The sequence below is a fragment of the Ochotona curzoniae genome, unplaced genomic scaffold (assembly GCF_017591425.1).
Source record: "Ochotona curzoniae isolate NIBS_2020 unplaced genomic scaffold, NIBS_Ocur_1.0 contig_4514, whole genome shotgun sequence".
NCBI lineage: Eukaryota > Metazoa > Chordata > Mammalia > Lagomorpha > Ochotonidae > Ochotona > Ochotona curzoniae.
In genome coordinates, this window is record NW_024466312.1 from 2,437,051 (window position 1) to 2,462,344 (window position 25,294).

A 25,294-nucleotide genomic window follows, 5' to 3' on the forward strand; every position below is an offset into this window, starting at 1 on the left:
TCTGCTGTGGTCTGAATGTTTGATATCCTCCCAGAAAATCTGCATGCTAAAACCCTAACCTCCAACGTTATTGCAGCTATCAATAACAGTAGCTTTATGGGGTGAGAAAGTACTGTGGGTAGAGTTCGTAGGAAAAGCATGGGGGATTTTATAAGAAAGGCTGTGCAGGGTCGCCTTGCCCCTTCCACCAGGTGGCAGACAGGATGACGAGGTGCCTCTCTATGCCACATCCCCATCAGACACCAACTCTTCTGGCATCTTCATCTTTGACTTCTCAGCCTCCAGAACCGTGAAAAATTAGTTTCTGAGGTTTGGAAGTCACAAGGCTTGTCATTAAAAATTATACTACTGTAATAATAAGGCGGAGGGAGGATGTGGTAGAGTAAATGGGGTTGGAAAAAGGGGAGAGCTGGGGGTGAATCCCTATACCTACAAAAATATGTTATGGAAAATGATAAAAATAATTTTGAAAGAAGCCACGCAAGTTATGTTAGCTTATTATAACAGTCTAAGATAAATGCTTATACATTTTCATGGGGACATGCATTTTTCATGGTAAAAATTGGACTTCCACCCAGAATCGTCTCACGGTTACATGAAGTAACCGACCCAGAGACATGATACTTTAGATAAAATTGTGCCCATTCAGACATCCGAAAGAGCAATCCATATGTTCTATCACCTAGCAGTCCCAACTTCACCGCACTTCAACAGTGTTCTTTCCTTTAGTCAGTTGCTAGTAGATTTCCCTATTTCATGATTTTACACACTTAAAAGAGAATTTATCACTTGTAAACTGTGTTGATTGCTGGTTCAGCTAAGTTACCTACCAACAGAGAAACACTTACTGTGCAGCCAGACTGCTTGGCGAGAGCATTTGCCCATCATCGTCATTCCACACAAATGTTGAGTTAACAGAATCACCTAAAATAATTATATTTATGAAAGTTAGTATTTTAATTATTGAGATTTTTCTCATCAAAAATCATCCAAGATAATACTACTTGGGAAAAAATAGAAAATAAGAACTTTGAGAGAATTTGACAAATGATATCTCTTTTTATTAGAATTATTTAGGATATTTATAAGAAAATGGGAAAGAATGGAAAAAGAACTTTCTTGAAAGAATTTGATAAATGATGTCTATAACTTTGTTAGAATCATTTAAGATATTTATAGGAAAATGATGCCTACAAATTAAAGATTTATTTGTTTGTTTGTTTATTTCTAATTGCAAAGGCAGATATATATAGAGAAAGGGAGAACAGAGAAAAAGGTCTTCCATCCGATGATTTACGCCCCAAGTGGCTGCAACGGCCAGGGCTGAGCCAACCCAAAGCCAGGAGCCAGGAGCTTCATTGGGGTCTTCCACATGGGTGCAGGTCACAAGGCTTTGGGCAATGCTCTACTGCTTTCTCAGGCCACAAGCAGGGAGCTGGATGGGAAGTGGAGCTGCCAGGACATGAACTGGTACCCATATGAGATCCCGGTGCCTGAAAGGCAAAGATTTAGCCACCAGGCCAGTCCCGACTCCTACAAGTTAAATAATCCAAACAGGAGGCCAGTGTTGTGCTGCAGGATATTTGTTTGCATCCTTATTGTTCTACTTTCAACCCAGTTTCGTGCTAATGTGTTTAGGAAACAAGATTAAGGCTCAAGTGCCTGGGACCCTGCAACCCATATGGGAAACTTAGAATTACTGGTTTGCTGGTTGTTGCCTGGCCCAGCCTAGGCTATTGTGGCCATTTGGGAATTGAACTAGCAAACTGAAGATTAAAAAAAAAAAAGTCTTACTTTTATTTGAAAGGCAGATTTACAGAGAAAACAGATAAAGAGAAGTCTTCCATCCTTTGTCTCACTTCCCAAATGCCCACAAAGGTTCAAGCTGAGCTGATTTGAAGCCATAAGCCAAGAGCCAGGAGTTTCCTTTAGGGCTCCCACGTGAGAGTAGAAGCCCAAGGACTTGGGCAATCCTCTGCTGCTTTACCAGGCTGGAAGCAGAGAGCCGGGTAGGAAGTGAAGCTCCTGAGACTAGAATTGATATCCATATGGGATGCCCACATTACAAGGTGGAGGATTAGCCTGTTGACTCACTCTGCCAGCCCACAAATGGATGATCTTGATCTCTCTCTCCCTCCTTTCCTTTACCCTCTACCTTTCAAATAAATAAATCTTTTTAAAAATCAAACAGTTAAGCACATGAATTTCTAACATTCTTTCTTTGTGCATCAAACCAATATATTATTTTATCCTATGACCCACATGCATGATTCTTGAGCAGTATAATAAAGATTTGACTAATACATGATCTGTTAATCAAATTTAGTCTTATGGGTCACTGGATTTTTCTTTCCTTCGGTTATTTAGAATGTAGTTTTATGAAGCATCTGCCATCCATATTTTCTCTTTCAAAAGCATCCGCGGTTCTCAGTTGAATGCAGCCGTGAATACAAATTGGATAATGTTAGCAGAATTGTTCTCAGTGGTCCCAAATAATATGAATGTGCAGAGTGTGGAAGGCAATCAGTAAGTTGAGTCTAATGGAAACCATATGTGAAGATCTAATTCAATGTTGTGAGTTGCCTCTCAAAGTTAAATAGGTCACTGACTCAGTTGGCTGCATTAGGTTGTGTCATAAAAAAAAGTGTGCAACAGCATTCACATGAAAAATTGAAGATGAAAATGCTTTCAGTGGCCACTGCACAAATAAAAACACCACAAATCCAGTGCTTTCATCAGTTCCTTAATGGAAATGGTATCACTGTTTCAGTATATTCGTAAGGCACTACTTAAGTCTTGTAAATAAACTAATGTGTTTCACTGCTGTCATTTCTAACATTGTCCTAAAAATGACTTTCAATGGGATATTTTACTACTAGCTTTAATGATTATTCTGCTATCTCTAATTAGTGTCCCACTAAAACTTTGTATGAACGTGCCAGCACTACTTGCATCATCACCCATGGGTCCCTGGTCCTGGCTGCTTGTTGTTTATTCATGTGTACATGAAAAATATTATCCTGGAATTAAAAACCTCCTGTATCAGTTTGAATGTTTTTACAGTCCTTGCTAACGGGATCATTTTTTCAGGTGTTTTTTTCAAGTCAGGAAACTGGAGTTTTCCTGCACTCTACTCAAAACCCGTCTGAATATTACATCAGCAAGTTAAAGGGCCAAGAATGAAAATGCTCACAACAAATAGACCTAATTAATAAGAGCAGCACCTATTCCAGATTGGTACCTGTATAAAGAATAACCTAAAATAGAAATCTTTCCAGATTTGTGCTTACACAATGTCAAAGTCTACAAAATCGTTTCCAGGATTGAATCTTCACTCACTTAGAAATCCTATGGGATGCTGGGCGAGTTAATTGGTGTTTGTCTACTATATAGTTAAGAAATTTCTCTTTTGCATCAAGCTATAAAAATGAGTAACTAATAGAAAAATTAACTGCATGTTATCAAGAATAGACTTGACCTGAAATTAAACATGGAATTTTCCCTTGGGGCACTAATGAAAATAAAGCATCTTGAGAGAAATGCTTGTTATAAGCAGGTGTTAATGAAAAGGAAAATGTTTCAGACCTTTAAAGAAATGAGATTTCATTTCTTTTTTATATGTAGGATTAAGCATCTTTAAAAATGGCACCCACAGCCATCTAGTAACACAGATAAATGTTTTCATCATTGAGGACTGCTTTACACTTAAAAAATGTAATTTCATGTAATTTGCAATTTGCAGAAGAGCAAATACTAATGAGCCACAGAACCAATCCCTGATTCTGAAAGTCAGTGTTTATAAATGAATATACTGGAGCTTAAGAGCTCTGTAGCAGGGAGCCTTGCTGGGGAAGAGCTGAGAACAAGATTCCTGAAGACAGAAAATTAGGAGGTAACTTTTTCCCTGTAATCTCTCCCTGATTACCAGCTTCACATTTTTGTGGTTGCCAAGGAAGCACCTGAAATTATCTTGGAGAGTCTTGATACCTGGGTTTTGATTAGAAATAAGAAAAATGAGTTGCAAGGCTTGTAGAAATGGGAGCGTGGCTCTTCATATTAATAAAGAACATTTAAAGAAATCGGATTGTAGCAAAAACAGGGGATAGTTAGGGGGGGAAGTCTGTCTTGTGCAAAGGAGCATGAGCAGCAGGAGGCCGATTCCGTGTGTGGCTGAAAGGGGAAGGTGTTCTGAGATGGAATAGATACTTTGACAGCCCAGCGAGACACCTTGAAATCAGGTCTATGTGTGACCCAGAGGAAACAATGTGAGAAGGTTCTCTAAAACAGCAAGACAGACAAGTTTTGGGGTAGGGGGATTCAGCTCTACTTTTCCTTTGACCACTTGGTGGATTTGAGAAAGAGGCAAAGTGCCCAGCCTTGGCATGCCTCAGTTTCTTTGTCTGCAACATATCCATGCAATGTATCCAAGAAGATATTTTTAATGTCAAAAGGAAATTAATAAAAATATTTAAGATAATAAAATCCAAAGCATGACACATTAAGTACTACCTATTACTTTCTTATTTAAGAAGTAGTGTGAGACCTCCAGTTTTCTTAATCCTGTCATATGCCCAAGCAACTCTGCTATGAGATATCACCTGCTCTAGCTTAACTGATGTAAAAGCAGTGAAGGAAGTATGTTCAACTCAAACACATGGATAAACACCTTCAAGACAAAGCATGAGTGGGAATGTACCTGGTGGCAGAACGTCTGGAGGAGTGTCACTGGCTCACTTATCAATGGCAACTTTGAGTTTCCTACACTTGATCTTAACCAAAAGGCCGAGAAGTGATCAAATTTGAGTTTCCTAAGAAATATCTAGAATATTTAAAAACCTACAAAATCTATAGTCAGGCAGGTGGGTGTTGGTGACATCTGAAATGCATAAAAATCACAAAATCAAAAGCAAAAAAAAAAAATACATTGAGAACAACAAATTTTATAGGTGAAAATATATTCCTTCCATGTATTCCCTTGTCATCCCAATCATTGTGTTTAATATTTCTGAAAGTCATTTGTATATTCACAGGTGTAATCCTGGCCTTTATTAAATATTGAAAACTGAGTTCTATTGTCCACCAGAAAACTGGTTTCTGTTGCCTAGCTAACATGACTGTAGCACTGCTTACATCCCTGGCATCTAAGACATTGACCATCTTTTGTCCTTTGTAAAAAAAAAATAATGTTATTGCTTCATACTAATTATGAAGTATGTCTAAAGATGAAAAGGAAAAGAAGGGAAGAAAAATATGAATGTTTCAAAGCCTCAAATGCAAACATTAAAAAAAATACAGGGGAAATAGCCTTTGTTAAAGCACTGTCTGATATTTATCTTAGGTCCTTTTTTAAAAAGAGTAATCCTGCTTTTCTGATGTTCTTCAAGCCCATTAAATTGAACAGTTATCAATTTTGAAAGCTAGTCATTAATTTCATAATCACAGATATGAGAATGTTCTAGACTATAAATTTGTATCAGATGGTTTATTGGACTCACAAGTGAGAACTCTTTAAAGCTTCCACATACCTGCTGTTCATATGAAAACTGATGTTTGAAGGCAACCCAGTGAATGAGGAGTTTCTGAGCCGACATCCTCAGTGTTACTAGGATGCTTATTTTGTCATCCAAAAGCAAGACTTCATGTGTTGAATCACTGACAAACTCTATTGACACAACACAATTCTAAATTTATTCAGGGGTGCTAAATACTAATCAAATGTTCTTGGGAAGTTTGGATTTATTTTTCATATCCTGAAAATTTTGTCTAGATGCAGGTACCTGTGCATGTTATATTTCCACTTGATAATGCTAGACTCTATTGGCAGACACAACATTTGAACATCAAAATTAATTTTACTTAAAATCTTTGGTCAAAAAGTGTATGTCTTTGTGGGTCTAATATGATCCTTTCAACTATGTATGCCACCTGTAAGGATCAAATCAAGTAGCAGCCTTGAAAGTGACACTGCCCACTGGCAAGCTCTACTTATTTCACTCGGGCTAACAGTGGATTTATAGTGATCTATCCATGTTCTTAGGGCCAGCAGGAATTCTTCAGATGGATGGCTGAGAGGTCAAAAACATTTAGAAATCAGGACAAAAATATTATAATTTCTTTAAGATTTTTGTTTCAAAAATAATACTATATCTCTCGGAGGGCAGTGAGGGAGTGTGCGGACGCCTCTGCAGCAGAAGGAGCTGTCATCATCCCCTCCTCCATTTTGGCATGGTAACAATAAAGGTCATTCATATTTGCAAAAAAAAAAAAAGAAGAAGAATACTATAAATAAATCTATTTGTTGAATTTTACTCGATATTTAGTTTCCATACCAAGTGTAAACATTTTCAACAACCGAGAGATCATTTTTACCAAATGAAAACACTAGAATGTCGGTCTCCTTTTTGCCATTTCTCCACAACTTGATTAACAAGAGATTCATATGGACCTGAAGCATATGTCCCCACCGAAGAATCACTTCGGCTACACATGATAACTTCAGTGGCACTCTTCTCTGTATTCCTTATGGGCTTCGTGACACTAAATTTAACACAGTGAGATGGAGATAGAATACCTGGGATAGGGGGGTCCAGAGTGTACAGCAGATGTTTAACAGACTTCTGGATGGTTCTGAAGCCTTCGTTAGTTTCAACACGTGGGTAAACCTTCTGCACAGCCAGCAGCACCCTAACAAGGAGAAAAACAATTACACCAGATTGTATGTGGAGATTTGCAGACAGAAACAAAAGGTTATTCAAGGAGAAAATAGCTATAGTATAGAAAAATTATTCTTATAGCATACAAAGCAAGATGCTGCCTGTGTAATTTAATTACTTGTTTGTCTTTTCATGCACAAAATCTCCAAAAATATCCTTGAACCAGAACAGAGAACTTTGTTTCCAGGATTCTAAAGCCTGAAAAGCATTGAAATAAGGGTGCAAACCTCACATCACTTTCTCTTTTTTGAGGGGGGTGGTTGGGTTAAGGGGGGTTGCTAAGACTTACAACACTTAGGAAGTGAAATGGAAGGATATCACTTTTCAAATAAGGAATTATATTTTATAAATTATTTTCATTAAAAATCATACACAGATAAAAGATTCAGCTTCAGACATGGCTAATATTTAAGCATTTCATAAGTCTCTGTCTTTTGCTAAACAAATGGTAATGTTTCAGGAAAAAGACGGAGCTTGTGCCCTAATGAAAGACATCTATCTATTGTCTAAGTGGCCTATGGGCTCTACTCCAGGGGTAGCTGGATGTTAATACTCATACTAATTGGTATTGTCTTCCTATGACTTTTATGTTACCAGTCATTTAGTGCAGTCTCCACTGAACATGGATCATCAGCAAATTCTTTCATGCTGAAGTTCATTCTATATTTCGCCATAGCAATTAATTATTTAAGAAATGATTTTATCCCCTGCAGTCATTAGCACATTTTAAAATATTGCTATTGCACAAGCATGTCTTAATTTCACAAATACTGTGATTTATACCAACAATCAAGGCTGAGTCAATGTTTTAATTAACTTGAGTAGTAACTAGAACAAAAGGATTTTGTTAATAATTTTGCTATTGTGAAGTTCTATGTAGTATGAATTATCTAGTAGTCTTTCTTTATACGTATCCTAGTTAACTGGAAGCAAACTCCAGGAATAAGGTACATGTGTATACTTCCATGGTATTCTTTTAGCTGTTGGCTTTTTAAGATTTAGATTAAGATTCTTTTATGTTACCCTCCTGTATACAAATGATAGCTGTTTAGAGAGCTCAATTTTGAAAGCCCTGTAGGTAGTCTCTATTTTAATATAAGATGCACGTGTACATAGAGATGTGTATGTAGGCTTGTAAAAGCTTTTATATATATATGTCAAGTATATTTTCCTAGTGATTTCAGCTAATGTTTAAAAAGTGCATTCATTTGCTTGTTTGTCCAGGTAGGAATAAGTAGAGTGTGTGTTCTGTGCACCTGTTTGTTACCTCTGGCACAGATTCTCTGCTCCAGCAACGGGGCCAGGAGCAGGCAAGCAGAGCACTTCTGCTCAGAGCCCGGATCTTATGGATGCTCTGCCTCAGCTGGGCTTGTAAATGTTTGGCCACAAGAGTCAGGGTAATCCTTTTTCTACTTTGCAGACACAATAGTGGATAACACGAGCACAGTTACAATTGATCTCCTGGTTATCGGAAGTTTAGGGTGTTTCTGAACCCTGATAAATCACATAGACCAGCTAAGTCCTCTCATGTAATAGACCTTGGTCAGGCTTTTCCCAAAGTGACCCTGTACCCACCTCCCCTATCTGTTGTCTCAATGTCACATCTTCAAAGAGTGAACCCTTGAGCCACCTCATCAACACTGTAGGCATTATTGTTGCTAATATTGTGAATAAAATGCAGTAGACTTTATCTTTTTCCAACAAAACAAAAAATAATGAGAGCTGGTCCTCATACTTTTTGAAAAACTTTGAGTAAAGATATATTTATTTTACTTCATTTTTTTTCCATTCTTCATCATGTAAAAATAAAAATTGCCCCTTCTAAGATAATGCTTTTCCATAATGAGTTTGCATTACTTGTATCTCTATCAAATCTTACATATTCTTTCATCTACCCTTTTGAGATATAGCTCATTTCTGTTCATTTCCATTGTAATCTTAACATGACATCATTTGATTTTGATAACTGGTCTGTCTATAGCTTATGCTCATAAAACAAGTTGCTAGGAGAAATGAAATTTCTACAGGGTGAATTTGTAGGTCTTACTAAAAGAACATTCCATGAGACTAATTATTTGGGAAAGGGAGAATGAAGAGAAGACTATCTGGCCTCAATAAAAACCCTCAGAAATCATTGCTTGTTTTCTGCCTTTCTTCTGTTTCTCTGCATTTTCATGAACAAAACAGCTACATGTAGTTTTGGTATGTGTTCCCACCAAATAATAGTTTCCTTTATACATGATAATTTCAGTAGTACTCTGCTTTACACCTCTAGTGGACTTTTGACACTGGATGTAATGCAGTAAGATGAAAATGTAAGAGTTGAAATAGGGATTGTAGAGCCCTTAAAGGCATTGCTTTGGCAAAAGTTTTAAGTCCTTGTGACACATGCACCAAACACAAGCCAATCCAATATTCAAGCTCAGAAAGATCATTTGTAAGTTGGCTGCACATGAGAGAGGCCAACCCTCTTGAGACAACTGTGTGAAAAATTTTACATAGCAGGGTGGTTTAATATTGGATGGTGCCAACCAAAATCCACTGAGTTGTAAAGACATCCTGATGACAAGAATATTCCATTGAATTCTTACATTGTCTTACCCGTTGGCCTTTCGAAGAATGTCAAACAGGTTGCTTAATGATGTTTCATTCTGAAACACACTTGGAACACTCAAGAGGAACTGCCACAACTCTGTCTGCTCCTGCACTTGTGAGAAGAAGGAAAGCACTCGAACCAGGTCCTGGAACACCAGCTTCTGATTGTTGGGGTCACTTGATAACTTACAAAAGGAAACCACAAGAGAGGCAAAGTGAGGTTTAGCATTTGTAATCACATGGCTTTATGGTCTGAAAGTATCACATAGTTCTTATGCATTTTCTTTCCTCACTTTGTTATACTTGGAAAAACTGCAACCATGTTCTAATATATATTCTCCTATAGCTCCAGAAATTGGCATATTTATAGTTTGGCTAACAAAGCTGTATTTACATGAAGTAGTTTACCTATTTGCAAATTAGAATTAATTTTGTAAAAGTCAAGTTCTTCCTTAGTAGTGGCAGATATATCTTTCCTATATCTATCACTATACCTTATTTTATTTGAGTATGGAATATTACAGAATACACACATACAAAATTGGGTTGATGCAGACAATGAAATAAAGGATTGATATGTTTAATCATGGTAAATATAAACTTCAAAGCTCAAGAAAGTCTAGTTAAAGGGCAAGTTTATTTTGACACAAAAATTTGGAAATCCACGCATAGTTGCTTTAATTACACTTCCTATGTGCTCTTTGTAAACCCCTTGAACACATTAATGAATTTTTATTAGAATTACACATATGTAGTTCAATAAAAATATTTTCAAATATCCAAATTGTGTGCTATGCAGAAGCAAATAAATAAAAAGCATGATCTAGATTTTGCTCTGAATAACAGGATCCAGCGACTACTTTTAGACATTTTTCTTTACTATATTCCCAACCACTGTAATTTTCTTAGAGTTTACCATGGTAACATAGTTAATTTGCTTCAGTTTGAGGGCCTCACTACTAAGAATGTGATTTTTAACAACGCAATTTTGATCACCCATTCTACTCCAAATGATGGCCAGTTTTTAAGGAGAGACTTTAAGGTGCCTACATCAGTTTGGTGTCATTATAACATTGTCTCTAATCCAGTTCAACTGGAAAATCCAGACTGGGAAAGGCTGATGGAGGTGTCCTGTTGTTAAAATTAATTACTTAAAATAGAACCCAGAAAATCGAGGGGGAAATGTCAGAAGTGAGTGTTTTATTTTTTCTATTCTAAGAGAACTTAAAATATTTGTGTGGTCTTTGATTATATGTGGTGTTTCATTAAATACAGATAGCTAGTGGCATGGTTTCACCATTGTCATTTAAGACTAGCCTATAAAATGACCACTAACACTTCAACATTCTTGGCTCCAATCTATTGTGTATTTTTGGAGAGAGTATTTTGTTGCATTAAAATTAAGCTTTCAAGTTCATTTTTAAAGTCAGAGAAGTAAAAAAGAAATTATCCATTAGTCTAACTTGCAATACTTACATGACACTTGCAGTGTCATTTTTAAATGTGCATTACCTCCTGAGTAATCTTACTTAAATATCTCAGAGAAAGCGATCATTCTTCATTCATTATAGAGCAAAGTTAAATTTCGTCTGTGAAGATGTCCCTACATTAACCATAATTTTGCAATATTTTGCTTCCAACCGTATAGACTTACATAAGTAGACATTGCTTAATATTAAGCATCGTATACAAATGTCTATATCAGAAATAGGCAAAGGAGATCACATATGTCAGTTGTTACTCTTCGGTGGATCCGGCAATGAAACAGCGCACCTCCTTCTAGAGTGTACAGGATCTTGATCTTGATAAAGGTTCTGCACTCACCTGAGAGAACTGTTTATTTAGTTCTTGAAGAGAAGAATCTAGAAGTGTCATGTTGGAAAAGCAAAAATGGTTAAAAACATTTTTTCCCACTGTGATCCAAGAAAAGGAAATCTCCTCATTGTATCCTGGATAGCTCTCACACAGTTCTCTCCGTATATCTTCCGAAGTTGAATTTTGCTGTAACAGCTAAAACAAATATGAGAAGAGTCAGATAATGATATCAGTAAATATAAATGTTAAAATACTTTTGGTCTTCAAAGAAATTGACCAATCTAAGCAATAGCTGTTTTAAGTTGCCAAATTATAGCATCTATGTTAAAGAGAACAATGGATTTTTCAGAACACATTAAGGACAGCAAATTTAAATGTGATAAATTCTTGTTGTGTTTTGATTTGATTTGACTTACTTGAATCTGATTTATTTATCTGATCTCATTTCCTATATCTCAAACAAGAAGACCTAAATACATCAGAGTCTTTTGGACAAAAAATCTTTTTCACTTTCCCTAAGAACTGGGTGGCAGAAATTCAGGAGTCCTGATTCTTTGTAAACACTCATGGAAAGTTGGCTATATTCTTAAGAAATTTTAGGAAAAAAGAGCTTCCAGGACTATTCACAGGACTAGCAGCACTAATTTACAGAAGTGGACATGCAGTATGTTTCATTTTCAAAATAATTCAGTTTTAGTCTTAAGCAGAGAAAATGGTAAAACACGAATAAAATATATGTAATTAAACATAATTAATAAAAGTAATCAATGGAAACCATTATAGTAATGGAATATTAATCTTCCTCTTCTGTTTAAACGTAGACCTGTCACAGACACCATACTACTTTCACCTCTCATATTGATAGTATTTATATCATTCAATTGTTTAGGTATTTATGGATTATATTTGATTGTAATATTCAAGGCATTGCTCCTAGTAATCCTATAACACTGTAAGATGAGGGCCAACTTTTTCACCCCTTTAACTTTATATGCCACAATCTGTACTCTGGCTTTCAGCCACTCCTGAATATAATGGAACAAGACAGCATCCACTTATCTGAGATGTACTGTAAGTGTTTGGCCTTCCAGCCATTCATCCTGATCTCTTTCCTAACATAACACATAAACTCACCCCAAAATGATTTCTCTAGTCATTCCTGCAAGGGTTGCAGAAAACAGTAAAGAGAAAGAAAGAGAAGTCAGAGAGATTGCTGACATAGTATCAATATGTCATCCTAATTTTTACATCCTTTCTGTGCTCCAACTACTCTAAAAATATATATCTATTCATAGAAAGTTTTTTTGGCTTATCTCCTCTGAAGATACAGTTCTGTGCTGCTTCACAAAGTTCTGAAATGTCATTCCGCATGAGAACGAGAACTGGCAAATTTCAACACAATCAAGTGATATTTTTGATAATTATATATTGCTGTTCTAAATACTAAAGAACATACTAATGCAGTGCATGGCTGTCTTCTGGGAACAAGGTGAAAGACACGGACTAGGATACGATGACTTCTTCTAGTTTACGCATCTATTTAATTGGGGCAGGACTTACTGCTGTGTTTGGGTTTGGTTTTGAGGGTGATCAGTTGTTTCCCATCCCCCCCCCCCCGCAAAAAAAAAAAAACATGTTGATCTGTATATTTCCGTGTCTTTCTTGGTGTGTATACTATCTTTTAATAAAATGCTTCCAAAAAAGAAACTGAGAAAAGAATAGAACAGAATTAACTAGTCATATTGGCAGATTTCATATGCTGGGCATTCTTGACAGACCTCAACTACTGCATATATAACACCTTCAGTGTGCACACTGTACTGAATGGAAACATTTTATGGAATATTCCTGTCAGCACTACAGAGTTGCATCAGTGAATATTGTACCCTTCCCTGGCGTCATTCCTGTTTTGCTCTATGGCTTGTTCAAATAACATTTTACTGAGATGCGTCAGTTGTATAAAACATTAATTCAAGCATAACCCAAGAAATTTGAGGTAGCAGTTGCTATAGATTTTAGAATTAAAAATAGGTCAGAGACATGCATTATGGCTTATATGAAAGACATAAATGCATATTGAAAATGTTGTGTGTGCCCATGCATGTATGTGTCTGAGTATGAGAGAGACACAATAATTTGTCTAATGCAAAATGTTGAAAACAATCTCTTCATTTCAGAAGAACTTATAAAATAAGACTCAAGTGTTCATAAGGGCCAACCTAAAAACTTAAGTACATGTTAAAACTGTTCTCTTTATCTTGATAAAGAAAAAAAATTTTTTTAAACCTTGAAAGTATTATGTATACATGAAAGATAATAAGAAGAGGTAGGGATTATATTTAACTGGGAAACATCTGTTTTGCCTAAAGACACACAAATTCAGTTTCTTAGAAAACCTGTGTACACACAGAAAGACACACACAGATCATACACACACAGCACAGAGCTCACAGGCTGCCTGTTCACACCTCAGGTAGAAATTGTGCTTGTTATCTTGCCACCTGGGAAATATTAAAATAGATAATCACTAGGAAATAAAGAGAAATCCATAAGTAAGCTCTTTAAAATAGACTCAAGAATAGGATTTTCCTACCTAGGAGAGTCTTTTTACCAAAAGTGTTAATAGCATGCATGAGACAGCGAGTTCAAAGCATGTGATAGCTTCATTTGGTCTTTAATTCCCTTCTCCTTTAGAAAATTACAAGACCACATATAATGCCACACTATTTCTTAGTAAATGAAAACCTTAAGTTCAATTAAGAGACTTTACAAGAAAGTAAATAAATTCCCAGGATTTTAAGCAATTCAGAATGCCTTAAAATTAAACTGTTTATTGAAGAGGACCTAACAAAAGAATCTGCTTGAGAGACTAATCTAAATGAGAAAAGTGTCCCAAACCTCTTCCAACAGGGACACACTTCGTTTATCCTACAAGCCATTTTTTCCCAATCATTTTCTACTATTTGTCCATCACAAACTGAATAAAGTTACCTTTTCTAAGCCAAGGATCCACGAGAGCGCTTGACTGCCATTGAAGGTATTTGTTTCAAAGCTTTCCAAATCAAAACTTGGACTGTGAAATGCTGTGGCTATAAAAAAAAATAGTAATAATTAGTGTGCTACATACATATGTAAGCATTGGCAAAATCACATAATAATTCATATATATCACTTTTGGCCATATATATCCTACACTAAGAGTGTGCCCCAATATGCCTTATCCATGAAAAGTTCATACTAACAAAATGGAAAATACCATGGGTTATTCATTTTCATAAAATTGTGATAGTTTTGGTCTGCACTCTTTTTCCTAATCATTTAGATGCCATTTGCTTTCATTCCAGTTTGTGTCATTAAACTTCATCACCAATATTATTGCTCAATAAAAGAGATCATTTCTTTGCAAGCCTAGAGGATCTGAGGTGCTTCCACTGGCTCCACAGATCCATCACACCCAACATCTGTTAGAGGATCTGCCAGTGCACATCTGGTGATAATGGTCTTTCTTTTTAATTACCCAACAGGGACTCTGAAATCTGCTTAGGATCATAAATTCTCTCCTCCCCAAAGTGGTTTCTGAATGATATTTCAGATCAAATAAATGGGATGAAGCCTGGAATACAGTATACTCTAATTAAGTAATTCCCAAAGTGGCCTCGTCTAGCATGGTTTATCATGTGACAGAGTTTTCTGAATCTGAAGCATAAGTCAGAAGTATATATTCATGTCTATAGCATGGGTGTTTACTAAGACGTTTATAAATGTTGGATAGAAACATTTTGTTACGTTTACAGCAAATGATATTAATATGCAAAAACACAACCAATCCATTCTCAATAGTGTTTGCGCTTTACTTTCTTGCCTTTAAGCTAAAGAATTTATAACTTACTCTTCTGGACCAAGGCAATACATCTGCCAGGTGACTGGTCATGGCAAGAAACATAATATGTGGCTAATGAGAAAAGCAAAGTTTACTGGACCACAGCACAGTGACGTTACCTCTACAATGCTTTCACCTACTCAATCAAACATCCACAGGTCATTCACTCAGAATATTATCTCTTCAAAATCATCTATTTGGTCCATCAACTTGTAGTACAATACTATTTAATTACTGAGCATTAAATATCCAGTGCTATTTAAAGATATCTTTTTCTGAATCTGAGTCATATCCCATCATATGGGAAACTTTGTTTTGCTCTCTAATATATTCTTGGTCCCTAGGACAAAGCCTGCATAAACTCAAGCATTCAATAAGTATTTGTCAGATGAGTCCAAAATAGTCCTGTTGTTTTACAAATCCTGTATTCTCAATTGGTGGCTCCTCATCAGCATTTATTATAAGTTTCTGCATTAGAATCATTTGAATGGAACCATCCGGAACTAATGTTTCCATGAAGTAATTCAGGAAGATTTTTATGCAAAAGGAAATTTGGAGGATATGGGCCTGGATTTGAAGCCAATGCACAATCACGCTGACAACTGACTTTGAACATGCAGGAGAGAGCGAAACATAGACCCAAATGAGCCCAGGCCTGGAAGCCATTCTTATACAGCCCTGGACAAGAGACACAGCACTTCCATTCCTCCCTCAAATGGAAACTTTAGACAAATTTCAAGCATCTTTCCTATCCCAGTGTCACCTAACTGTAGACAAGTCAATTTTCCAGAGGCTGTTTTGGGAAGCAGCTTTTGCTCCTATAGGGCAATTTAGCAAGAATTTAATTTCCAATTATTCTCAAGAACTTTGTATAATTGGACTACTACACTCAGGCACCCATGAGGAACATTTAGATCTCTTAGGAATATGTTAAGCATTCTATCTTTGTTTGAAAAGCTTGGTGTATAAACCCTTTAAAGATTAGACTTGTACCACTGTTCTGAAGGACCTATTCTAATCTCTACAGAAAAGAATAACTTACCCAGTGATGCATGCCTTCTCTCTGGAACTGGGGTGCTCTGGAGTGATAAATTACTGTCCTTCTCCAACTTGGATGACTTTCTCAGAATTTCACTAGAAAAGAAAAAGAACTCTATATCTTCATCCACATTCATTTCAATGAGTTAAAGCAATGTGTTGTGTGGCAGATTCCAGGGCTGATGGAGGACTGTCAAATTTCTCATCAACCTTCTAAAATATTCATTGAAGAACTCACCTAACCATATACCAGTGAATATATTAAGTCTCCTGTAAAGCAGAGGTTTTTCAGAGAAAATTGCTGGGATGAGGCTTAACATATTTACTTGGTATTAATCTTGTAATAATATTTTTAAAAAGATATTGGGGCTAAACAGTGAATATATCATTAGTGCATATTTCTTTTAAAATGTTGAATTCAAAGTAGATGAGCATTCAAGGGTACTTTGGGAACTGAAATGAAAGTGTTATTTTGTGTAAACATTGAAAGATAAATAACTTTATGTTAAATTATAGGTGGGATTTGGAGCACTTTTAAAGTTGAATACTCATTAGTCAGATTCAAGGAAGAAGAAAAACAACATGTATCTAACAAAAACCTAGCATTTGCCAGTAACTATAGTTGCTGTAGTTGGTGTCATCTCTGACACCTGGTACAAAAGGAGTGAGATTGAAACAGGTTTCTAAGTTTATTAAACCTGTCAATGAAGTGATGCCATTTCTGTAGTGCCAGGAATTCCTACACAAGGTGACATCACTAGCCTTGGGAACTAATTGTTACTGAACCTTTTCACAATTCAGTAACCCATTTCTAAAAGCCTCTCCATCTAGAGGCAGGCAAGTGGAGTAGCAGCTGAGCTGGCTAAAACACGCCTTGTGACATTTGCAGCTTGTTCCAGAGAGCTTAGGTTCAGGGCACAGCTGTACAGCATCTGTCTCTTCCTTGCCAACCTCAGCTGTTGGGGCACTTCCGCAATGAGTCAGTAGATGAAGACCTTTCTCTTTCTCTGTCTTGCAAATAACTGGTAAATGTTTAAAGAAAAATTTAAATGAAAATTCCTTTCTAGTTTAGCTGGTTACAATCCAAACTGTATCCATGTAAATGTAAGTGCACAAAATAAATGCGTATGTTTTCGAAATGAAATGAACCCAAATATAGGAGTGTGGGTGATTTTCAGGGTTAAAAAAGCTAGGTGAACTTTGTGTAATTACTCATAAGAATCCTGAAAGACACATAGAGACATAAACACATAATGAAAAGGTGGGCATTTTGACTCCACATGTTAATCTGCTGCTTCTAGAAAGGCCTATGTTCTATACCAAAGTGCCTAGGATTTAGTCTTGCTCCCATTTCCCATCCAGCTTTCCTCTTATGGACATGGAAAGCAGCAGGTGCTGGATTAAGAACAAGAGGTTTCTGACTCTTGACTTCAGCCTGACCTGCTCCTGCCTGTTCTGGGCATTTGAAGTTTGAAGATTCTCTCTGTTCTTCCCTCTCTGTCTCCTTCAGGCCTTTCACCTTCTGGTCCTCTGCTCCTCTCTGCCTTCTTCCAGCTCTAGCTCTTGCTCTCTGGTACTCTTTCAAATGAATAAATACATGAATAAAACTTCAAAGTTAGAATTATGAAAAGTATACATAATGGAAAAAATTTTGCTTACCACTGTAGTTCAATTTGACTTCTATTTTAGAAGCAAGATCTCAATCCTGGTTCCAGAGTGCTTTATGATATATAATTGGGGGAAAAAAATCTGTTTGCTTTATTTTTTATGTGGTTATTTTTATAAAAAAATAAGAAAAGGTGATATTTGTTTTCATTTCCTAGTGTTTTTCCAATAGTCTCCTTAAAATATACTGGTTGCTCCAAAAATTCTGCATCCTTAATGTTTATTTGAATTATTCATGACCATCACTGTATTCCTCCAAATCTTTTTACATTGCTTATGCTGACGATGTGGATGGGAGAACTGCTCAGATAAAAATAAGAACTGACCTGAACCTTTTCTTTACTCCCCCCTAAAAAGTTAGAACATGTGAAAAAGTTTTTTATTTTTCTTTTTCTGACTGCTTTTTAAGGTTCAGTTTGAAATACTGTAAGCAAGACTATTGAATATCAATACATTTTGAAAATCAAGAGAAAAACTGCCTTCATAAAAATTTTAAGCGTAGCAACAGCAATCAAAACCAAAAGAATGACAAAGATCAAAATGAGCAGCGAAAGAGCAACAGACTGGTTGATAAATGGGAATGGGGAAAGAAAAGAAGGTAGGAGAGTCCACGGGGAGTGCAGAAAAGTGATCCTGGAAAAACAGGAGCAGCCCCTAGCACACCAAGATACTCCATCCATGAGCAGATAACAGCTCAAAATCTATGCTATGGACATTCTATAAACACTGAGGGAAGACAAGCTCACTTCCCTTTCAGCATGCAGCTGGCCCGAGTCTCAGTGTACTCCCCATTAAAACTGCTGTTCCCAGGCTAGGAATCCTGGCGCTTCCCTTTCTCACAGCACCCTTTGCTAACTAGGAAATGACCATGGTAATGTAGCTGTTTGTATCCTTAACAGTGGTCCTCTTGTACATTTTTTGTGACGCTGACAGTCTGGAACATCACATACGCTTTGCCATTCTTGTTCCTGAACCATAGCTAGTTTTATTTTGCATTTACAAGATGCAGTCTGATGGCATGTGTCCTCTTCCATTGTGCCCAAGAGTTTCTCTTTCAGCTCTTCACGTGAGAATCCAAACTAAATGCAAATCAGCAAGCATTCAGATATGCTAAATCTGAATTAGGTGCATCAGGGCTCAACGTTAAAATATAGCTCATTTCCCACAAGAGCATCAGATGAGGTTAAGAAGGTAGCCAGTCTGAACGTTCCGATGAGCATAATTACACACACAGACAAGCTTCTTACAAGTATGGGGAATGCAGTCATTTTGTGCACACATCAAGAAATTCATGGAAAAAATGAGTTAAAAGATATTTATTTTGGTGCAAACATTGAAACTCATGCACAGTTTTTCCAAACTATGGTTTTCCATGAAATTTTTTGAAGACTCATCTTATTTCATAACCCTATGTATAATTTCCATATTTCCTTAATCTACTCTGCAACATCTTTGGAAGCAAGTATCATGTCTTATTTGTCTCATTTATCAAGATGGCTGGTAGGGCATAGCTACTAACTTAGGCTACCTGGGATAGGTAAAGAATAAAGAACTGAGCTTTCAGGGGGTCTGATTGATGCAAATTTTCAGCAAAGAAGTTAACAACAACAACAAGTTTCTGTAGGACAAGAAGGGAGAACACGCAGACACTTCCAGATCAAGCCATGCGGTACAGGCAGCTGAGGCTGGGATCTGCAATCATCTCTCTTTATAGTCCCACAGTAGTAGACAGCAAGATCTGATACAAATTAAATAAAAAAAGACATACAATATTGCTGGAGTGTGGCAAAAAAAGTTTTGTAGTTAAGCGCCTCTTCCTAAACTATCTCAGCTGTTGTCTAGATTTAAAATAATGTTGTCTACCCTATAGATGTGTGTGTGTGTTACAACATGCATGCAATATTAGTCTAAGGTCTATTATCATAGATGCTCGCTAATATTAATACTTTGCCAAAGTACACACAAAAGAACCTGGTGCTAAGACACAATCTTCGCTATCTTGACTAACGCTTCTCATAGCAGCTCTTCTTAGAGTTAGTGAAGACACAGACTTATGCATTTATGCTCCAGATATAATCTATTATTCATTTAGAATCCTAGAACACCAAATGGATGCAACCAAATATTTTATCATCTGGAACCTGCAAGTATTTGCTGATAAGAAGGGATAAAGCAGAGGCTCACATGCAGGGTTTTTAACCCCTTTTTCATTGTAGGGGTTTGTATAATCACTTCATCTATACATGAGAGCAATTTTGCATATACAGTAATGTTCAATTTCTTCCTTCTAAGATTTTAGGTTTCTTGAGAAAAGTCTGCAGTGTGCTGTGTTGGCAGAAGGCAGGGTGTTTAGCACATGACAACTACTGAATACTTGACAATAAAGAACTTTAGCTGGAACAGTTTATAGCTAAGGTAACACCTTGTTAAAAATGAGTTTGGTCTTCTCATCATTATCATCTACCCAGTTACACAAAAGTCTTTGGAAGGTGGAAGTCAAGAACACAACTAAGCATCTTATAACACACAGTCCACAAGAATGATCTGTTGATCAACAGGTTCAAGGTCCAGAAGCCTTTTACTGGACTATGACAGTTAAGTAGAACAGAGATGGTACTCCCACTCCTGGGACCAACTCAAAACACTTGGACATTCCATTCAGGATCCTTGAATCACTATGAGCAAGTCTTGTAGAATCTATCTTGTGCAGATTATCTTTGTAAAGTTTATTAAAGCCCTACAGAAAACTTACATATCCACCAAACTCAACCCATCCAGTTCCAGAAAAGAAATCCCCAGGGTGAGCCAAGAAGGCCTGAACCAAGTCAACAAGTGCTCTATGGCGTCAATAATTTTCTTCTGCCCAGTTCACACACTGTTCCGTGGAGGTGGCTGCACACCTCACCTCTGAGCTGCTGAAGTCACAGACTCTGCATCAGGGGTAGAGGGCTCCCTTTTGAAATGGAATTCAGTACAAGAAACATCTTGGATAGAAGAATATCATCCTCCTTGGACGCTAAACTCAGAATAGATCTTCCTCCTCAGATATGTCTACCAACAGTTACATTTGGAAAATGTCATATATTTATATGGTAGAATTTATGCACTTATATGGATGTCTGTTTTTCCTGTGAGTGGGAGGCTACCTGTATCCATGTGTGCCACGGTAAATTATGTTTATAAAAGGAATTCTTACCACAAAAGACAGATGGCAAATCCTGGAAAGAAAATTCTGACATTCTGTTTTGTCTCTAAAGGTTAGTCACAGTTTTACACGCTATTTTTTTTTTCTCTGCACAGAATAATATGGGTATGTAGTGACACCTGGGAAGATGTGAGATGTGCTGTAAGCTCAGTTCCATTCACAGTTACAGAAAACACTACTGATTTCTAGCCACAGCTAAGGACTGAAGATTCTGTAATGACCATTAAGGAGCCCTCAGATCTGACACAGGTGCCCTTCCTTGCTTTCTCCATGCAGAAAAGCTCATAGTAAAAATCTAATGATGTATCATCTCATTCTTTCTCCTGATCTTCATCTCCTGAGAGTAACCGTGATTTATAAACGGATGTCTTTTCACAATCAAACCAGACTTTTTTGTGAAGTGGTCCAGCTTCATCCCAAAGTCAAGATAAGTAAAGACATTAAGATTTAGAGAATTTTTTTCAGGCAGGTTTGGCAAAGATTTTGTTGGGGTTTGATTTAAATCCTAGGGAGGGTTTTGAAGTTATTGATATATATAACTTGAACTAAAGTATTACAGATTTTTAAAAAGATTTATTCACTTTTTTATCACAAAGTTGGATATATAGAGAGGAGGAGAGACAGAGAGGAAGATCTTCCATCTGATGATTCACTCCCCAATTGGCCACAATGGCCAGAGCTGAGCCGATCTCAAGCCAGGAGCCAGGAACTTCTTCCAGGTCTCCCATGCGGTTACAGGGTCCCAGCGCTTTGGGCCATCCTCGACTGCTTTCCCAAGCCAGAAGCAGGGAGCTGGATGGGAAGTGGGACCACCGGGATTGAAACTGTCATCCATATTGGATCCCAGCACATGCAAGACAAAGACTTTAGTCAGTAGGCCACCACACCGGGCCCATATTAGAGAATTTTTAAAGGCACTAAGTGGGGCAGGTGAGGAGGTTTTTAGAGAGCAGGTATGGGTCAAGAACATGTATAATAGGGGAAAGAAGATGATGTCATAGTTCTTGCCATGATAATCTACTGATTATGTTTTATATAAGCATGAACAGATAAGTCTGGCAGCAATACAATGGAAACTGTAATTTTCATGTTACAGTGTTTTGCGAAGCTATTCTTTTCATTTTCCCTAAGCCAACTATATAAAGGCATCCATCTATTTTTCTGCAAGTTCTGGGAAATTTTATAGCCTATCTGAAATATGCCTTCCCTTGTTCTGCTCTGAATGCTAGACACTGACATCCAAACCCAGCTCCACTCTAAGGATACAAGTGATAGTAACATTCACACTCCCCATAGAGAAATACTGTCCCGTGGTACCTGTGTCTTAGGGTACCTTTTTGCTATGATACCTCTTTACCATCTGATATCTAATGTTCTAGACAAAATGAGATCCAAAGAAATATTCATCACATTTACCAGGTTACACAACAATTTATCATTTATCCTGCCTCTCTATCTGTTTGTAGGGCAGGAAATGGGACTTCTCTATTTGACCTCTCTGCAGTTACTTGCATATGCTCTGGCACATTGTACACATTCAATACGCTATTGCCAAGTGAATGAATAGTTTTGCCTGCATGGCAGTTAAGATTTTTCATTGTATTTACTGATAGATGAATTTTAAACCTTTCTTGTTATAACAACTCTAGGTAAAAGGTGACTAAAGTGGTATAATTTGAGATTAAAACAGTGTGAGACTTAGCTATTCTATCTCACCATTATGGTCAAAAGAGGCTAAACATCTGTTTTATTTCCACTTGCCACACATTCTTTATAATAATCTTTAGGTCATTTTTAAAACTCATCCATATTTTTTTAGGATTAAACAAAAAGCTCTACCACCTTATAATTATCCCTGATTTAAATTAGCTAAGCTGATTTACCTGGTCTGTAGGAGCCATGCAATAGGAGCAGAGATATCAATTTTAAAATTACCAGTCTTGGATGAGTGTCAACAGAATCAGGGAGCAAACCCATAGAGGCAATTCCCGCACAGGATCTGCAGGAATGCCGAATCACTTCTCCAAATAATGACCCTGTGAGCCCTGGGGATGATCTTTGCCATTTGCCAACTGTGTGAGCAATGACATAGCCAGTGACTCCCGCTGTTTGAGGAATTCTTGGAGACAGTGCAGGGAGAAAGGACAAGGGTAGGATCTGTGATGCCAGATCATCTGTTGTGCAAATGAGCAAGAAAGCCACAAATACAATCATTTCTCAAATAACTAGTTAGAGTTGGTGCTGAGTATAGTGTCCCATCCTTTTGAAACACCTCCTGCTGAAACTAACACTTAAAGAAGTATGAACCTGATAGCCGAAGGATGGTGCCAACTGCAAAAATCACATCAAAACATTTGGCAGCTGACCAGCCAGTATTGGCTGCAGCGTGATCATGTCTTTCATAAGGACATTCTATTAAAAGAAACAAGACAAGCTTGTTTTGATGAGGCCAACGTTGTCCTTTCTTTCCTTACTTACAGGACAAAAGAGTAAGGCTCTTTTGCTTTTTAATGAGGCCATGGTTGTGAAGCTTTCCTCACCAAAAAGAAACAACCTACCTAGTATGGTTTACTCAGTAATCACATTACCAGTTTCATTGCATGCTATATGAAACACAAAAATAAAAAGCATGCTAGGATACATTGTTATTAATTATTATTTTATCATTTCATATCATTTTCTAAGCTAAGTTCCAATTACACGGTAGTTCAGAAAAAAATGTCTGAACATATAGCAATATACAACTTGAGATAAAATTTTGCTGCTAGAGCAGCAGCATATATCATGTCCAGTTTATTACTGATACAGGAATGCACTGATATCCAACACTTGAACGACCGGGGATATCACACTTTTTTGCATGTTATCTTCATGTATTTGCGTTTAGACTCTAACTGGTATTGCTCTCCTTTCAGAATTGTGCACCAGTGCTCATTGAGGTAATGCTTGTATATGCCTGGAGCATTTATTCTCATAAACAATAGGTTATGTTATACCCCAGCTTAAAATTGTCCATTGACTTCTCATTATGCTACAAATATAATATAACTCCGTTTACTTGTTCCTTCATGATACATTATGAATACTCTGTTACTCCTGTGTTTCATGTCAACAGATCTCTTTACTGCCATCTCTTCCCTTAATATGCTACAAACATATTAACTAACTTTCTGCTAAGATGGTCAAGTCTGTCCCTACTTCAAGGATATCTGTTGAGTATCTGTGACATTCTTTATGTTAAATAGCTTGTAGTTGCACTCTCTTAAATATTACCCATATTATTAAATTAAAAAATCATGGTGATGATGATGTTGAAGTAACAGTTGTGCTGTGTGCCAAGGAAATTTAATATTATAGGTATAAAATACCTCCTATTTTAGAAGACTGTCATATCTAATAACATGTTATTTAACTTCATGGTATTACAAATTTCTATTTTTATTCCTATTGGTTTTGTATTATTACTTTTCATTTGAGGGGATGTACACAACCTGTGAAATGGAGACTCACATATCCAGATGTGAGGATACAATGTGGTGTGCATCTCCACTTCCACACCAAGATGGACTTACAATGAAACTGTTTACCGTGTCTTAACAATAGGCTGCTGGACTCTGCCATTGTCCATGCCCGCAATGATGGACATATGACTGTGTATGAAGAACTATACTTTAGTAATGATATACAGAAAGTAGGTGGGGGGGATTGTGACTGGGCTAAGGGAAATCCCAGGAGCCTATGAAACTGTATCATAAAATTAAAAAAAAATAGCATAAAATAAAAAAAACAGAATACCTCCTATTTTAGAAAATCTTTTCTTGAGGAAAAATCCATTTAAAAAAAAACCCTTTAACAGAATTATCTCATAGATCATTCAAGATTGAAGCATCATGTTAAGTCTTATGCAAAGGTCCACTCCTGCGTGTCACTATTAGTTCAGAATCCCGGGAAAGAAAATTGAGGTTGTAAATGGTCTCGATTCTCCATTTTCCTCCCTCAGCTGTCTCCCACACCATCAAGTAGGATATGGATTCACTTCAATGAAAGGTTGTTTATCAATTACATATCATTCGATTTTATTACTTTGCATTTCATTATTACTTATATTACTTATAATTTCATTCTACTTCTTGGTTTTCATTGTATCTGGAAGTACCACCCAGTTTAATAGAAACATATTATTCTTCCAGGAGATGGCGCTCTTGACACTAATCTTAATCTGGTGACATCTTGTGCTAAAACTAATTCAGGACAATCTGTTGCTGATGATTTGAAGCAGGGTAGAGAACCTTTGAGGCAAGTCAAGAAGGACTGCTTTAATCACCCATCAAAAGCAGAACGTTTGAGGGATAGGTTTAGGTCTATTAATTTTGCTATTTGCAT

The 25,294-nt window shown here is 36.8% G+C and overlaps 1 protein-coding gene across 2 annotated transcripts in view; it reads right to left on the reverse strand.

Moving 5' to 3' along the window:
- Positions 1-25,294, reverse strand: part of ABCA12 (ATP binding cassette subfamily A member 12) — a 167,826-nt gene that overhangs the window by 91,420 nt on the left and 51,112 nt on the right. For both annotated transcript variants that reach the window (XM_040986400.1, XM_040986399.1), the window contains exons 4-9: positions 16,046-16,137; positions 14,115-14,212; positions 11,133-11,318; positions 9,315-9,493; positions 6,572-6,684; positions 849-924 (exon numbers count right to left, since the gene is read on the reverse strand). In XM_040986400.1, the coding sequence (XP_040842334.1) occupies positions 849-924; positions 6,572-6,684; positions 9,315-9,493; positions 11,133-11,318; positions 14,115-14,212; positions 16,046-16,137 (744 nt within the window). The remainder of the gene's footprint in view (positions 1-848; positions 925-6,571; positions 6,685-9,314; positions 9,494-11,132; positions 11,319-14,114; positions 14,213-16,045; positions 16,138-25,294) is intronic.